The sequence below is a fragment of the Panthera uncia genome, chromosome B1 (assembly GCF_023721935.1).
Source record: "Panthera uncia isolate 11264 chromosome B1, Puncia_PCG_1.0, whole genome shotgun sequence".
NCBI classification, from domain to species: Eukaryota; Metazoa; Chordata; class Mammalia; order Carnivora; family Felidae; genus Panthera; species Panthera uncia.
This window is the reverse complement of record NC_064811.1, coordinates 158,490,736-158,503,945: the sequence shown is the minus strand read 5'-3', so window position 1 is coordinate 158,503,945 and position 13,210 is coordinate 158,490,736. Positions and strand designations below refer to the sequence as shown.

The 13,210-nt window shown below is 33.2% G+C and overlaps 1 protein-coding gene across 5 annotated transcripts in view; it reads right to left on the bottom strand.

The window, feature by feature from the left end:
• Positions 1-13,210, bottom strand: part of LOC125923284 (A disintegrin and metallopeptidase domain 3-like) — a 138,429-nt gene that overhangs the window by 77,219 nt on the left and 48,000 nt on the right. For all 5 annotated transcript variants that reach the window (XM_049631462.1, XM_049631461.1, XM_049631460.1 and 2 more), the window contains 5 exons: positions 9,713-9,778; positions 4,966-5,037; positions 4,566-4,732; positions 2,900-2,981; positions 839-972 (listed from right to left, as the gene is read on the bottom strand). In XM_049631462.1, the coding sequence (XP_049487419.1) occupies positions 839-972; positions 2,900-2,981; positions 4,566-4,732; positions 4,966-5,037; positions 9,713-9,778 (521 nt within the window). The remainder of the gene's footprint in view (positions 1-838; positions 973-2,899; positions 2,982-4,565; positions 4,733-4,965; positions 5,038-9,712; positions 9,779-13,210) is intronic.

Sequence of the window (13,210 nt, the reverse complement as noted above, 5' to 3'; positions counted from 1 at the left end):
TGTGTTTTGTTAACATTTATGATACAACTCCAACTCTTGCATTATGATTACATAATCAGGCTCTTTCATACATTCCTGAATCACCGCCTGACTTCTTTCCCTGACTTGTTATGCTTTAGTCTCATTGCATTTTACTTTCTTTCCCCAAGGGCTAAAACACTCTTCCTTATAGTCCCAGCCATTTTCTTTTTCATTTTTATCCTTCCCCCAATTTCCTTATTCTAGTCTTTTGAGCTTTTCAATCTACTTGCTATTCAAATATCACTTCATTTGCTGGCCCTGAAAAGTTTTCAACAAGCTCTTTACATGACCAGATTAATTTCCCTCATAACTGTTTCCTCAGGAAAACTTTCCTTTATCAGAAAGTTTCTTCTTCAAATGTATTCCCTATTTATTTATTTCCTTCTTGGCATAAGCTTAGTTTATTCTTTGTTTATTCTTGTGCCTAATTTTTAATTTTTAGACCCTGATAGACTAAGATATTTAGGACATATCTATCTTGTTAACCATTTGTAAGACTAGTACAATCCCTGCAACACAGTGATTACTGTGATGATTATTACATAATATTGTTAGTTGAATGAGTTTCACCTCAAGAGTGTGGTAAACCCCCAGAAAGTAATCATCAACATTCACTTTCTGTGTAACATTGAATGTAGAAATATTAAGCACATTTTCTACAATATGAAATACTCGACTTTAAATAAGTTTAAACAAGCACCTTATGTATTTAATAAAAATATTCTTACTCAAGTTGTATTGCAAGAGATTATACATCAGTGACTACTACAAACAATTCCCAAAAGAAGACACAGATTTGATAAAAATAAAATCTTACATTGCTTCTGGATTCATTATGCATGTAGTTCCTGGGCAGTAACAATTGTAGATCTCATCGTATGTTAATCCCAGATTAATTCCAAGCAACTGTGCCATAACAACTGAAAATGCATCTAAAGTTATCTGTGGATACTAAATGCAAAACAAAACAAAACAAAACAAAACAGAATTGTTTTTTCTGTTTCTTGACAGGAGTCATTTTTTTTTACCCCCTTGATCTTTTCTTTTTGGCCATATAACCTAAATTCAAATACAAATTTAAGAAACTACTGTGCCAAATATCACTATTTTCTTAGGACTATGGAAAATTAGAAACAAAAATAGGCAAATTTTGTTTTTCTTTTTGGGTTGTAGTATGTTTAATCCAAATAGCACTGATATATAACAAAATAAGATTAATGCTACCATATGGTTTTATTACATATTATAGTTCAATAAGCTTTAACAAAATTTTAGAAGAGAATGCATTGTTTCAGTAACTATATTACTTTTCAATGAACACTTAGAAAAATAAACAGATTCTTAAGGGTTGAATTTGCAATCAGTTTTGACTTCAGAAATATTTTTGGGAGAGAGCCAAATTAATTTTTTTTGAAGACAGAATACAATGACAACTTGCAGGTAGCATTTTTGTCTTCAAAAAAACACTTGGAAAGTAATGATGTCACCAAGACACAAACCCCCAGCAACCGGTAATCTTTTTACCATCTCCAATTTTTCCTTTTTCAGAATACACAGGATGTAGCCTTTTCAGATTGGCTTCTCTCACTAGCCACTACGCATTTTTCTCCATGTCTTCATGGCTTGATGGCTCATTTTTAAAAATTGGACTGTATTCCTTTATATCAATTTACTCCAGTTTGTTTATCCATTCATGTATTAAAGGATATCGTGGTTGCTTCCAATTTTTAGCAATTATGAATAAAGCTACTATAAACATTCATATGCAGGTTTTCATGTGAACATAAGTATTCAAGTCATTTGGGAAATGCCAAAGAGGACAACTGCTGGATTATATGGTAAAAAAAAAAAAAAATAGACTAAGCACTTGGATAGACATTTCTCCAGAGATAATATGCAAAAAGCAAAAAACATATGAAAATATGCTCATATCACTAGTAATCATAGAAGTGCAAATCAAAGCCACAATGAAATATCACTTCATACCAGCTAGGATAGCTGCTATTAAAAAACAAGAACAAAAACAGAAGATAATGTGTTGATAAAGATGTGATTAATATAAAATGTGAACTGTTGGTAGAATTATAAAATGTTTCAATCATCCTAGAAATAAGTATGATGGTTCCTCACAATATGAAAAGTAGACCTACTATATGATGTAGCAAATACCTACTTCTGGGTATATATCCAAAATAATTAAAATCAATATATTGATGAGCTATCTGCACTCCCTATTCATGCAGCATTACTCACAGTAGCCAAGGTATGGAAATAACCTAAGTGTCCATTGACAGATAAATGTATAAAAAATGTCATATATATGTATTTGTATGAATATTATTCAGCCATAAAAAGAATGAAACCCTGCCATTTGCAACAACATAGATGAACTTGGATGAAATTATGCAAAGTGAAATAAGCCAGACACAAAAAGACAAATATTATATGATCTCTCTTATATGTGGAATCTAAAAATGTCATACTCACAGAAACAGAATAGAATGGTGGATTCTGGGGGCTAGATTGGAAATAGGAAGTGGAAAATAGGACCATGTTGGTCAAAAAGTACAAATATTTATTTAAGTAAAATGAAAAGTTCTGGAGATTTGTTTTACAACAATGTGAACTTACCTTAGTACTACTGAATTGTACACTTAAAACTAGCAACAATGGTAGTTTTATGGTATGTGTATTTTACCACAATAGCAAAAGACTTTAAAAATTATAACATTTGAGTTTCAAATCTAACAAAAAAAGCATTTTATAAAAATTTGTCAAAACAGCATGGTAGAAAACTATACATATTTTGTTTCTTGAAGTAGATATTAACTTTTAATACATGAGATAATTACTGAATACATGGGAATAAAATGCATACCAGAGCAATTCCCGCAGCAAACTTTGGATTACATGCCATTCCATGATATGTTGCTCCCACATAATTAAGATGGTTCCTATAACTATAATAAATAATACATTTTCATATAATAAACTTTTTCTTCTGAATAAATGCATTTTAAATTATTACTGACTTAATGACTTTTAAGAATTAAATTTCTCAATAAAGCTTTGTTTAAAAAAATTTTTTTAATGTTTACTTATTTTTAAGAGAGAGAGAGAGACAGAGTCTGAGTGAAGGAGAGGCAGAAAGAGAGAGGGAGACACAGAATCTGAAGCAGCCTCCAGGCTTCAAGCAGGCTCCAGACTTCAAGCAGGCTCCAGACTTCAGCACAGAGCCTGACGCAAGGCTCGAACTCACCTGTCATGAGATCATGACCTGAGCGGAAATCAGACACTTAACCTACTGAGCTACCCAGGTGTCCCTAAAGCTATGTTTCCTACAGTTCCTACAGGTTCCTACAGTTCCTACACAGTTCCTACAAAGTTAAGTTCTAAAGTCTACTTTAACATTATATGGTATACAGCTCAAAACCCAGCAGTGCCTAATCCTTCCAAAACATTAATTATCACTGTTGCCATCACTGGATGGATATAGTCCTAAGACGTACAAGCCAAGATAGCTTACTTCCATGATTTGCACATAGTGAACCCCTACAGTATCTAAAAAATGTTGGAATGGAGGACAGGGAGACAAGGAGACAGAATATGCAGTGGACTCATTAAGAAAAAAAAAGATTGGGCACCTGGGTGACTCAGTCGGTTAAGCTTCTGACTTTGGCTCAGGTCATGATCTCACAGTTGGTGGATTCAAGCCCCACATTGGGCTCTGTGCTGACAGCTCAGAGCCTGGAGCCTGCTTCGAATTCTCTGTCTCGCTCTCTCTCTACCCCTCCCCTCCTTGTGCTCTCTCTTTTTCTCTCTCTCTCAAAAATAAACATTAAAAAATTATTTTAAAGAAAAAAGAAAAAAAGAGATAGAATGTAGAAAGTGTCCTTATACATTTCAATCCTTAGTTATTATAGCTCCTGAGTCCCCAAACCTGCCCTTAAATTCCACAGGAAACATCAATAGATTTATAATTCTATTGCATATTATTCAGATGTTCAGAACTGTTTTTCTTATTTCCATCTAAGTAATCAAATAATTAAAACAAAAAAACATATATACTCTTGAAAGAAATAGTGCAAGTAGTTAAATAGCTACTCCTTTGGTCAGTATAGATATACCAGATGGTAACCACATTACTATTTTGATATATTATTTTAACCAGCATTATATACAACTATTCCATTCTGTTAACTAATGTACTTTGTATTTAAAGTTAAAATAATGGTTTCAATTATTTACCTCTGAAAAAATCTTTAAAATCATTGAGGCCCCATGCTTATCTCAAGGTTTTCTGAATTTTCAAGTTTATTACGTTTCCATAGATAAACAGTCTACTCTAATAATGGCTTACTATGACTTAGTGTCTTACATTGTCTTCAGATTTTTATATTTTTCTTTTTGTCAAAATGATATATATACAATCTTTTTTTTGAGGTGTCTTGTCATAAATGCATAACATATTTTGTATATAATATTGATAGCTAACATATTAAATAATTTGATAAACCCTATATCAATGAAAATAAGATACTTACATTAATAAGTATGCCATATCATGGGACCTCTGAAACAAAAATTGTTCTTTCCATGACACAAATCTTTGTAGTACTTCATTAGCATCCCCACTAAGCGAAATCTTATTTTGATCAGACCAGAGCTCCAAAGAAGTTAGCATAACTGTCACTTTAAGCTGGGAAAATATCTGAAAACAGAAGATACATAATATACAGTTTTAGGTTATCATAAATATAACATTACATCTCTATACATAATGCTAATATATATTCAATTTACACTTTTTTGGAGATGAAATCCATTGGTGGATGAAACTCATTGGTAGGACTATACTTTCAAAAAACCTGGAAATGCTACATATACAAATATTACTGCATTAATATGGAATGTTTCTTATTTAAATGAAACATGAATACTTACAGTGTTGATTACACCAACGATATGGACAACTTTCTCAGTTGCAGCTGCTACTTCAGAGCCCATTAAATCAAACTGAAATACAAATTTTGTTTCTTAATCACTAATGAAAATTACTAAACTAACACATTTTAAATGGATACAAAATGTTAAAATAATGCAATGCTCAAGTGAAAGGGAAAAATAGAATTATTATCAAGTGCTTCATAAGTTTTAGGCATAAACCTAGGGACTTTACATATTAGTCAATAACCTTAAAGTAAGAAGATTGTGATTACCTCTTACATATACAGAAAATAGTCAAAAGGATAAGAAGCAGAACTCTTACATATACAGAATGTAAGAGAATGTAACCCTAAAGTAAGAAGATTGTGATCATCTCTTACATATACAGAAAATAGTCAAAAGGATAAGAAGCAGAATTCAAGTCTCCAACTAACTAAACTACTGTCTTTTTTTTTCTGCTATAGTATGCTGCCATCATCTGCCTTCATCCAAATAAGATGACATGACTATATATCCTGGATAAGGAGTGTACTTTCTAAACACAGAGCTCTGAGGGCCATAATAGTGAATAATTTCAAGAATATGTCCATTCAAAGAAACAGAAATCATATTTTCTCTAAATGTTTCTAATTATGTGTGCACACATTTGTAGGTGTTAGCTGAAAACATAAAATTGGCAACTTGGTATCTTCAGTAATTTCCAACAAATCTGTACAAGACTACTAACAGAAAATCAAATGTGATGGATAGAGTTCTCTGATATGGCCAAAAGATGTTATCCTCCTAGGTCTTTAAAGACTATTTATGGGGCGCCTGAGTGTCTCAGTTGGTTAAGTGTCTGACTTTGGCTCAGGTCATGATCTCATGGTCCTTGAGTTTGAGCCCCGCTTCGGGCTTTGTGCTGACAGCTCAGAGCCTGGAGCTTGCTTTGGATTCTGTGTCTCCCTCTCTCTATGCCCTTCCCCTGCTTGTGCTCTGTCTCTCTCCCTCTCTCTGTCTCAAAAATAAATATCATTAAAAATTTTTTTAATAAAATAAAAACTATTTATACTTTGCTACTTCTCTGTATATAACCTTTCACAATAAATGATACTGTATATTTACACAATGCAGCATGGGTGGTATGAGTGAAGGTGACTGATCCTTTGCATAACCGAAAATATGAAAAGCAAGACAAAGGAAATAAAAAATATGAGTATGGAAATAAAACCATATATGTCAATAATCACAAATTATCAACAGACCAAATAGTAGGCAAATGACAGAGACTATTAAAATCTACTATATGCAAATTAAAACAAAAACCTCTAAATTATAAGTACATAGAGATATTAAGAGTCAAAGCATGAAAATATATACAAGTAAAATAATAGACAAAAAGTGTATGTTATATGATAGTTATATTACTTAATATAACAGTTACATTAATATGAAAAAACAAAGCAAAAAATGGACATAATAATTATCACAATGCATTGATAAAAATATTCAATTACCAAGAAACATGAAAGCATTTTAAATTTGACTATAACTAATAGCATAGCAACAAAATGTATAAAATAAAATTTAACAAAATTACAAATAGAAATTGACTATCATAGGAATTTTTACATAGTTCTCTTAATCATTCATAGATCAAGCAGACAAATTAACAGTAAACACAAGAGTTTTCAAAGGCAGAGATTATCTGAGCAGAGAAAAAAAAAGACCTATCAATATTCTGTTTACAAAGCTATACTTCAAAATTTAAGACAGATAAACCAAACATAAAAGAAGAAATACTAATCATAGCATATTTTAAGGAACTCTTGGAATTTTTTGTAGTTGTTTTGGGGTTTCTTTGTTTTGTTTTGCATGTCATTTGCATTGAAAATGCCTTCTGTTCTTATTGGAATAGTAAGAGTAACCAGCTAAATGGAGAAAGAAAAAAAGGCTATTTACATTTAATTAGCAGCCCTTGGGGGCACTATGCTTATCTCCTCCTTTGGAAAAAGCTAGATAAATATCAGATCATTCTGAACACCCAAGAAATCTATCTGAGGACCTTCAGACCAAACTGCCTGACTAGGGAGAGAAGAGGCCATATTGTGTAGGGTAGGAGGTGCAGAGATGTGATTTGGCCGGGGGGGGGGGGGGGGGAGAACCAGGGGGGCGGCAGAGGGGAAGGATCCCTGATTTCAGAGAGAGAGAGGAGAGAAAGAGAGAGAGACAGACAGACACACAGAGACAGACAGAGAGAGACAGAGAGAGAGAGAGAGCTCTAATGGAAATAGAATCAGTCTTTTCAATACAGCTTTTAAAACTCGCCACACTCTGAACAAGGTCCAAACACTCCCACTGCAGGCAAGGAAAAGCTCTGCCAAGAAATGAACGGAAGGAAAGGGCAACCAAACACAGCAGCAAAGTGCACACATCATATGCCAGAAACACTTCCTGAAGCATCAGGCCCTGGACAGTAAATGACCTCTTCTTAATAAAGCGATTACTTCCAGGAGCAGGAAACATAAGAGGCTTTCCTAACACACAGGATAAGACAGACCTAGACAAAATGCCAAGATGGAGGAATACATCCCAAAAGAAAGAACAAGAAAAGGTCATGATCAGGGATCTAATTGAAACAGATATAAATAATATGTCTGACTCAGAATTTAAAAACAACAGTCATAGGATACCAGCTAGGCTTGAGAAAAGCATAAAAGACACAGGGAGTCCTTTCTATAGAGATAAAAGATCTAAAAACTTCAGAATGAAATAAAAAATACTGTAACTGATGTGAAACCAACTGGATGTAATAAGCACAAGGATGGAAGAATCAGAGAAAAGAACAAATGATGAAACATGAAATTATGGAAAATAATGAAGCTGAAAATAAGAGGGAAAGAAAGGTGCTGGATCATGAATGTAGACTTGGGAACTCAGTGACTTCTTAAAGGATAGTAACATTGGTATCATAGGAGCCCACAAGAAAAAGAAGAAACTATATGGTCAACTAATCTTAGACAAAGCAGGAAAGTATATCCAACAGGGGGGAAAAACAATCTCTTCAACAAATGGTGTTGTGTAAAATGAACAGCAACAAGCAGAGGAATGAAACTGGACCACTTTCTTACACCCTACACAAAACTAAATATATAATGGAAGAAAGATCTAAATGTGAGACAAGAAACCATCAAAATCCTAGAGGAGATTTGTATATACATCTTTATCCATTAATAAATAATGAATGCTTGGTCTCTTTCCATAACTTGGCTATTAATGGATGCTTGGTCTCTTTCCATAACTTGGCTATTGTTCACATATATATTCATATATATTACATATATATATATTGTTCACATATATATGTATATATGTGTATACATATATATATACATATATATATATACACACTCAGCCATAAAAAAGAATGAAATCTTGCCATTTGCAACCTGTAGATGGAGCTAGAGTGTATTATGCTAATCAAAATAAGTCAGAGAAAAACAAATACCATATAATTTCACTCATATGTGAAATTTAAAAAACAAAAAACAAGAGATGACCATAGGGGAAAGGCAAACTATAAAAGAGACACTTAAGCATGGAGAACAAACTGAAGGTTGCTGGAGGGGAGCTAGGTAGGAGATTGGTTAGATGGGTGATGGGTATTTAAGGAGGGCACTTTTTGTGATGAGCACTGGGCATTATATAAGTGATGAATCACTAACTTCTACCCCTGAAACTAATATTACATTATATGTTAACTAACTAGAATTTAAATAATAATTTGAATCATTAAAACAAAATGAAAAAAGTTCCCAAAGGGCATTAGCTAGTAAATCAGATTAAATTATATTAAATATTTTATTAATTGGATATTGTGAACATCAAAATTAAATTGAAGTAATATATTTCATTAATAAGTGGGAAATAAAGCATTATAAATTAATTTACAAAATAGCATATATAAAACAAGGTATATGAATACATACAAATATGCATGTACACATTAAAAACAGGATGTGTGTATATGATTTATCACCTGGTAATAAAACTATATGTGCTTTTTTATTATTTATTTATTTTGTCTATCTATTCTTTACAGTAAGTTACTGATTTTTAAAAATTATTTAAATATTTCCTTTTATGACATTATGACACTCACTGAGACACTTTACGCAAAAATATCAGTGATAATGGACAAATCTGATCTTTTAACTTTTTACTCATATGACTTTACTCAAACTGATTACATAAACAAAAATTTCCATAACTAAACAAATATTCCTATGAATAAACCTCATTTTTGAAATACGAAACTTCCACTAGAGAACTCAAGCAATTGTACACATAATCTTATAAAAGATAATATTTAACAAGGATCTCCAACTGAGTAATAAAATAGCTTGTTTTAAAATGGAAACTTACTTAAGGAAAAGAGTTTGCCACAATTTGGAGCAGATTCAGAAATTTCTATAGCTAGCTGTAATCCAACAGATTTAGTGTAGTAGAACCCTTCCATACATTCATATCTATACATTATTGCTAGAATTCTATAATGATTTGGAAATCAACATCATAAATATTGGTCCCCATATGTCAATGTAAAACCAATAGACAACATTTTTTTTCTGTCTTGCTATACAGAGATACATAATGTGAACAGAGGATAATACCTGTATTGCAACCAAGGGAAGTTTCTTTTTCATATTCCCTTTGAATTTAAACATAAGACAAAGATATGATGAAATATATCAGTAATACGTACCAAGGCTTTATCCATAATGATTTGAATTTTCAGAATTCTTTTCAATAGCTCAACATCTGATTTTTTCTGTGAAACAGAGGACATCAGTTAAATAAAACATTTTTTTAATTATTATATTGTTTGTAATCATCATCTACATTATATACAAATATATATACATATATATATATAGACATACATACACAAAGAGAGGTATAGGTACATATAAATACAGATTCATCAAGATATAAATAATAGGAAAATAAAAGAATAAATGCCCACTGAATAAATAAGCAGATGAGATTCCAAATACAAATTCTAGGAACAAATCAGAAGCTTTTACCTATATTCTTAATCATTAGAATCCTCGAAAAGCTACCAGGGAAACCATGTTTCTTTCCTCTTAAAACCTTCCTCCAAGACCCTCCCTCTGCAACCTTCAAACTAAATAAATCCCCATCAATTTTACACCAGATGTTTGCCTCTATTTTCTCATTATTTTTATTATCTATATTAACTTGTGGCTACACTCAATAGAATGCATCCATTTTTAGAATACAGTTATATGAATTAGTACTAATGTAAATATCCATGTAATAATTTCCATAAGTAAGATAAACAAAATTTCTATCATGTTCTTCAGTCAATTGCCCACATGGCTCAAGGCAAGCAATAATCTGATTTTCTCACCACAGGGTAGAGAATTTCATGTAACTGGAATCATATGATGTGTACTTTTATATTGGACTTCTTTCATGGAGAATTCACCCATGTTGTTGTGATTGTTAGTAATTCATCAGTTCTTATTACTAAGTAGTGCACCATTTTAGGAATACACCACAACTTTTTCATACATTTACCTGTTGATGATGTGAAAGGTGAAATAAAACGGAGTCACTTACATCAAGGGGTTTTAAAATGAAACTGGGAGGCCATTAAGGAGGTGGGCCTTATGTACCTCCTCACTGGATGGAACCACAAATTTCTGAGTTGGATCCAAACTTAAATATTCCAAGGAGTCTGCACAAACATCTGCAACTTGCTACAGTAACAAACTTTTGTTTAGTGACAGCCTTAGCAGCCAATTATGTTTAGCCAAGTTTAGTTTTCTGCCAACAACAGCCAAAATCTTTGTAAACAACATATGCAAGCATCCCCTTTCACCTTTAAAATAAAACCTTCACTTTTGTTCCCTAGGGGACAATTGGATTGCTACCCAAATCTGTACTCACCAAATTGCATTTCTGAGACCCCAAATAAATGCTTTTGTTTTATTTCAGCTCCTTTCTCAGTTGACAATGATAATTTGGATTATTTAGCCATTTTAGCTAATTTTTTTTTATTTTTTTAATGTTTATTTATTTTTGAGAGACAGAGTGTGAGTGGGGGAGGGGCAGAGAGAGAGAGAGAAAGACACAGAATCCGAAGCAGGCTCCAGACTCTGAACCATCAGCACAGAGCCTGACGTGGGGCTGGACTCGCAAGCCATGAGATCATGACCTGAGCCGAAGTCGGATGCTCAACCGACTGAACAACCCAGGTGCCCCCCATTTTAGCTATTATAAACAAAGCTGCTATGAATATCCATGCACAGATCTTTGTGCAGTTAGCTATATTCTTTCATTGTTCTTGGTAAATATCTGAAGATGGAATACTTGAGTTATGTGATAATTGTGAGTGTGTAAAGTAAATACAAAAGTGCCAGATTGCTTTCTAAAGTAGGTTGATCATTCTGCATTTTCACCCAGAATAAGAGTCCCAATTGCTCTTCATTTTTGCCTATATTTGATATTGTCTTTTCCATCATTTCCATATATTGGTGTGTGCTGATATCTTATCGAGGTTTTAATTGGCAGTTCCCTGATGCTTAATGTAAAACAGCTTTTCACATGTTTATGGCTCATTAATTTGGTTTCTCCTAAGTTCCCTACTAGAAATTTTATGTTTTGATATTTAAGCCAATGCTCTAATTCAGTTTTTTCAATAGGAGTCAAGATTCATTTTATTCCATATGGATGTCCAGTCTTCTAGCAGCATTTAATGCAGACCTCATTCTTTAACCTTTTAAAGTCCCCAGCACCTTTGTGGAAAATCAATCTGCCATTAGTATGTGGGTCTACTTCTGACCTATTCTGTTCCACTGATCTATATGTCTATGCTTACACCAATCACGGTATATATCTCTATAGCAGGGGTCAGCAAACTATAACCCAAGGTATGGCCAGCTGTTTTGTAAAAAATATCTTATTCGAATAAAGCCACACCCATTTGTTTATATGTTGTTTATGCTGCTTTCATGCTACAAAGGTAGAGTGAGGTAGCTGCAATAGATCATATACCTCACGAGCCTAAAATATATACTACCTAGCCCTTAAAAAAAAACAGAGGTAATGTAAGTCCTCTATTTTGTTCTTATTTTTATTTATTTTTTAAATGTTTATTTATTTTTGGGAGACAGAGAGACAGAGAGCGAGTGGGGGAGGGGCAAAGAGAGCTGTCAGCACAGAGCCTGAAGCCGGCTCCAACTCAAGAGCTGTGAGATCATGACCTGAACCGAATTCGGACACTTAACCGACTGAGCCACCCAGGCGGCCCTATTTTGTTCTTCTTTTTAAAACTGTGTGACTATTCTAGGATCTTTGCATGTCCTTATGAATTTGAGAACGAATTTTCACAAAAATGTTTTCTGGAATTTTGATTGGGATTACACTGAATCTACAGATCAATTAGGGGGAAATGAACATCTTAACATCAATATCTTTGTTTCCTGTGACTTTGCTAGACTCTCTTACATTCCTGATAGCTTTGGTAGAGTTTCTTTGTGATCTCCTATATACAGAGTTAGGTCACTAAAAACATAAGGTTATTTTTTCCTTTAAAAAATGTATGCCATTTATTATTTTTTTTCTTATTGTAGTATCCAGAAACTCCAATAAAATGTTGACTGAAAGTAGAGAAGGCAGACATCCTTGAATTATTCCTAATTTTAGGGGCTGTTTAGTCAGTTCAGGCTGTAACAAATACACCACAGGCTAGATGGCTTAAACAACAAACACATATTTCTCACAGTCCTAGAGGCTGGGAAGTTCAAGATCAAGGCACCAGCAGGGGTGGTATCTGGTGAGACCACTCTTCCTAGTTTGGAAATGGCCATCTTCCTTTTATATGCTCACACAACAGAGCAGAGAGAGAGATCCATGTCTCTTAATTCTTAATAAGCATTAATCCCATCATGAGAGCCTTACACTCACCACCTAATTTAACCCCAATTATTTTTCAAAGGCCTCAACCTCCTAATACCATCTTACTGGGGGTTAGAGTTTTAACATATGAATTTGGGGATAGAGCATGCAGTCCATAAGAGGGGCAAAACATTCTATCACTTAGCATTCATTATGTTAGGTAGATACTTATAGATGTTCTTTATCAGGTCAAAGAAGTTTTCTATTCCTAGTTTTTATCATGAATGGATACTGAATTTTGCCAAATGATTTTTCTGGAACTACTGATATGGATTTC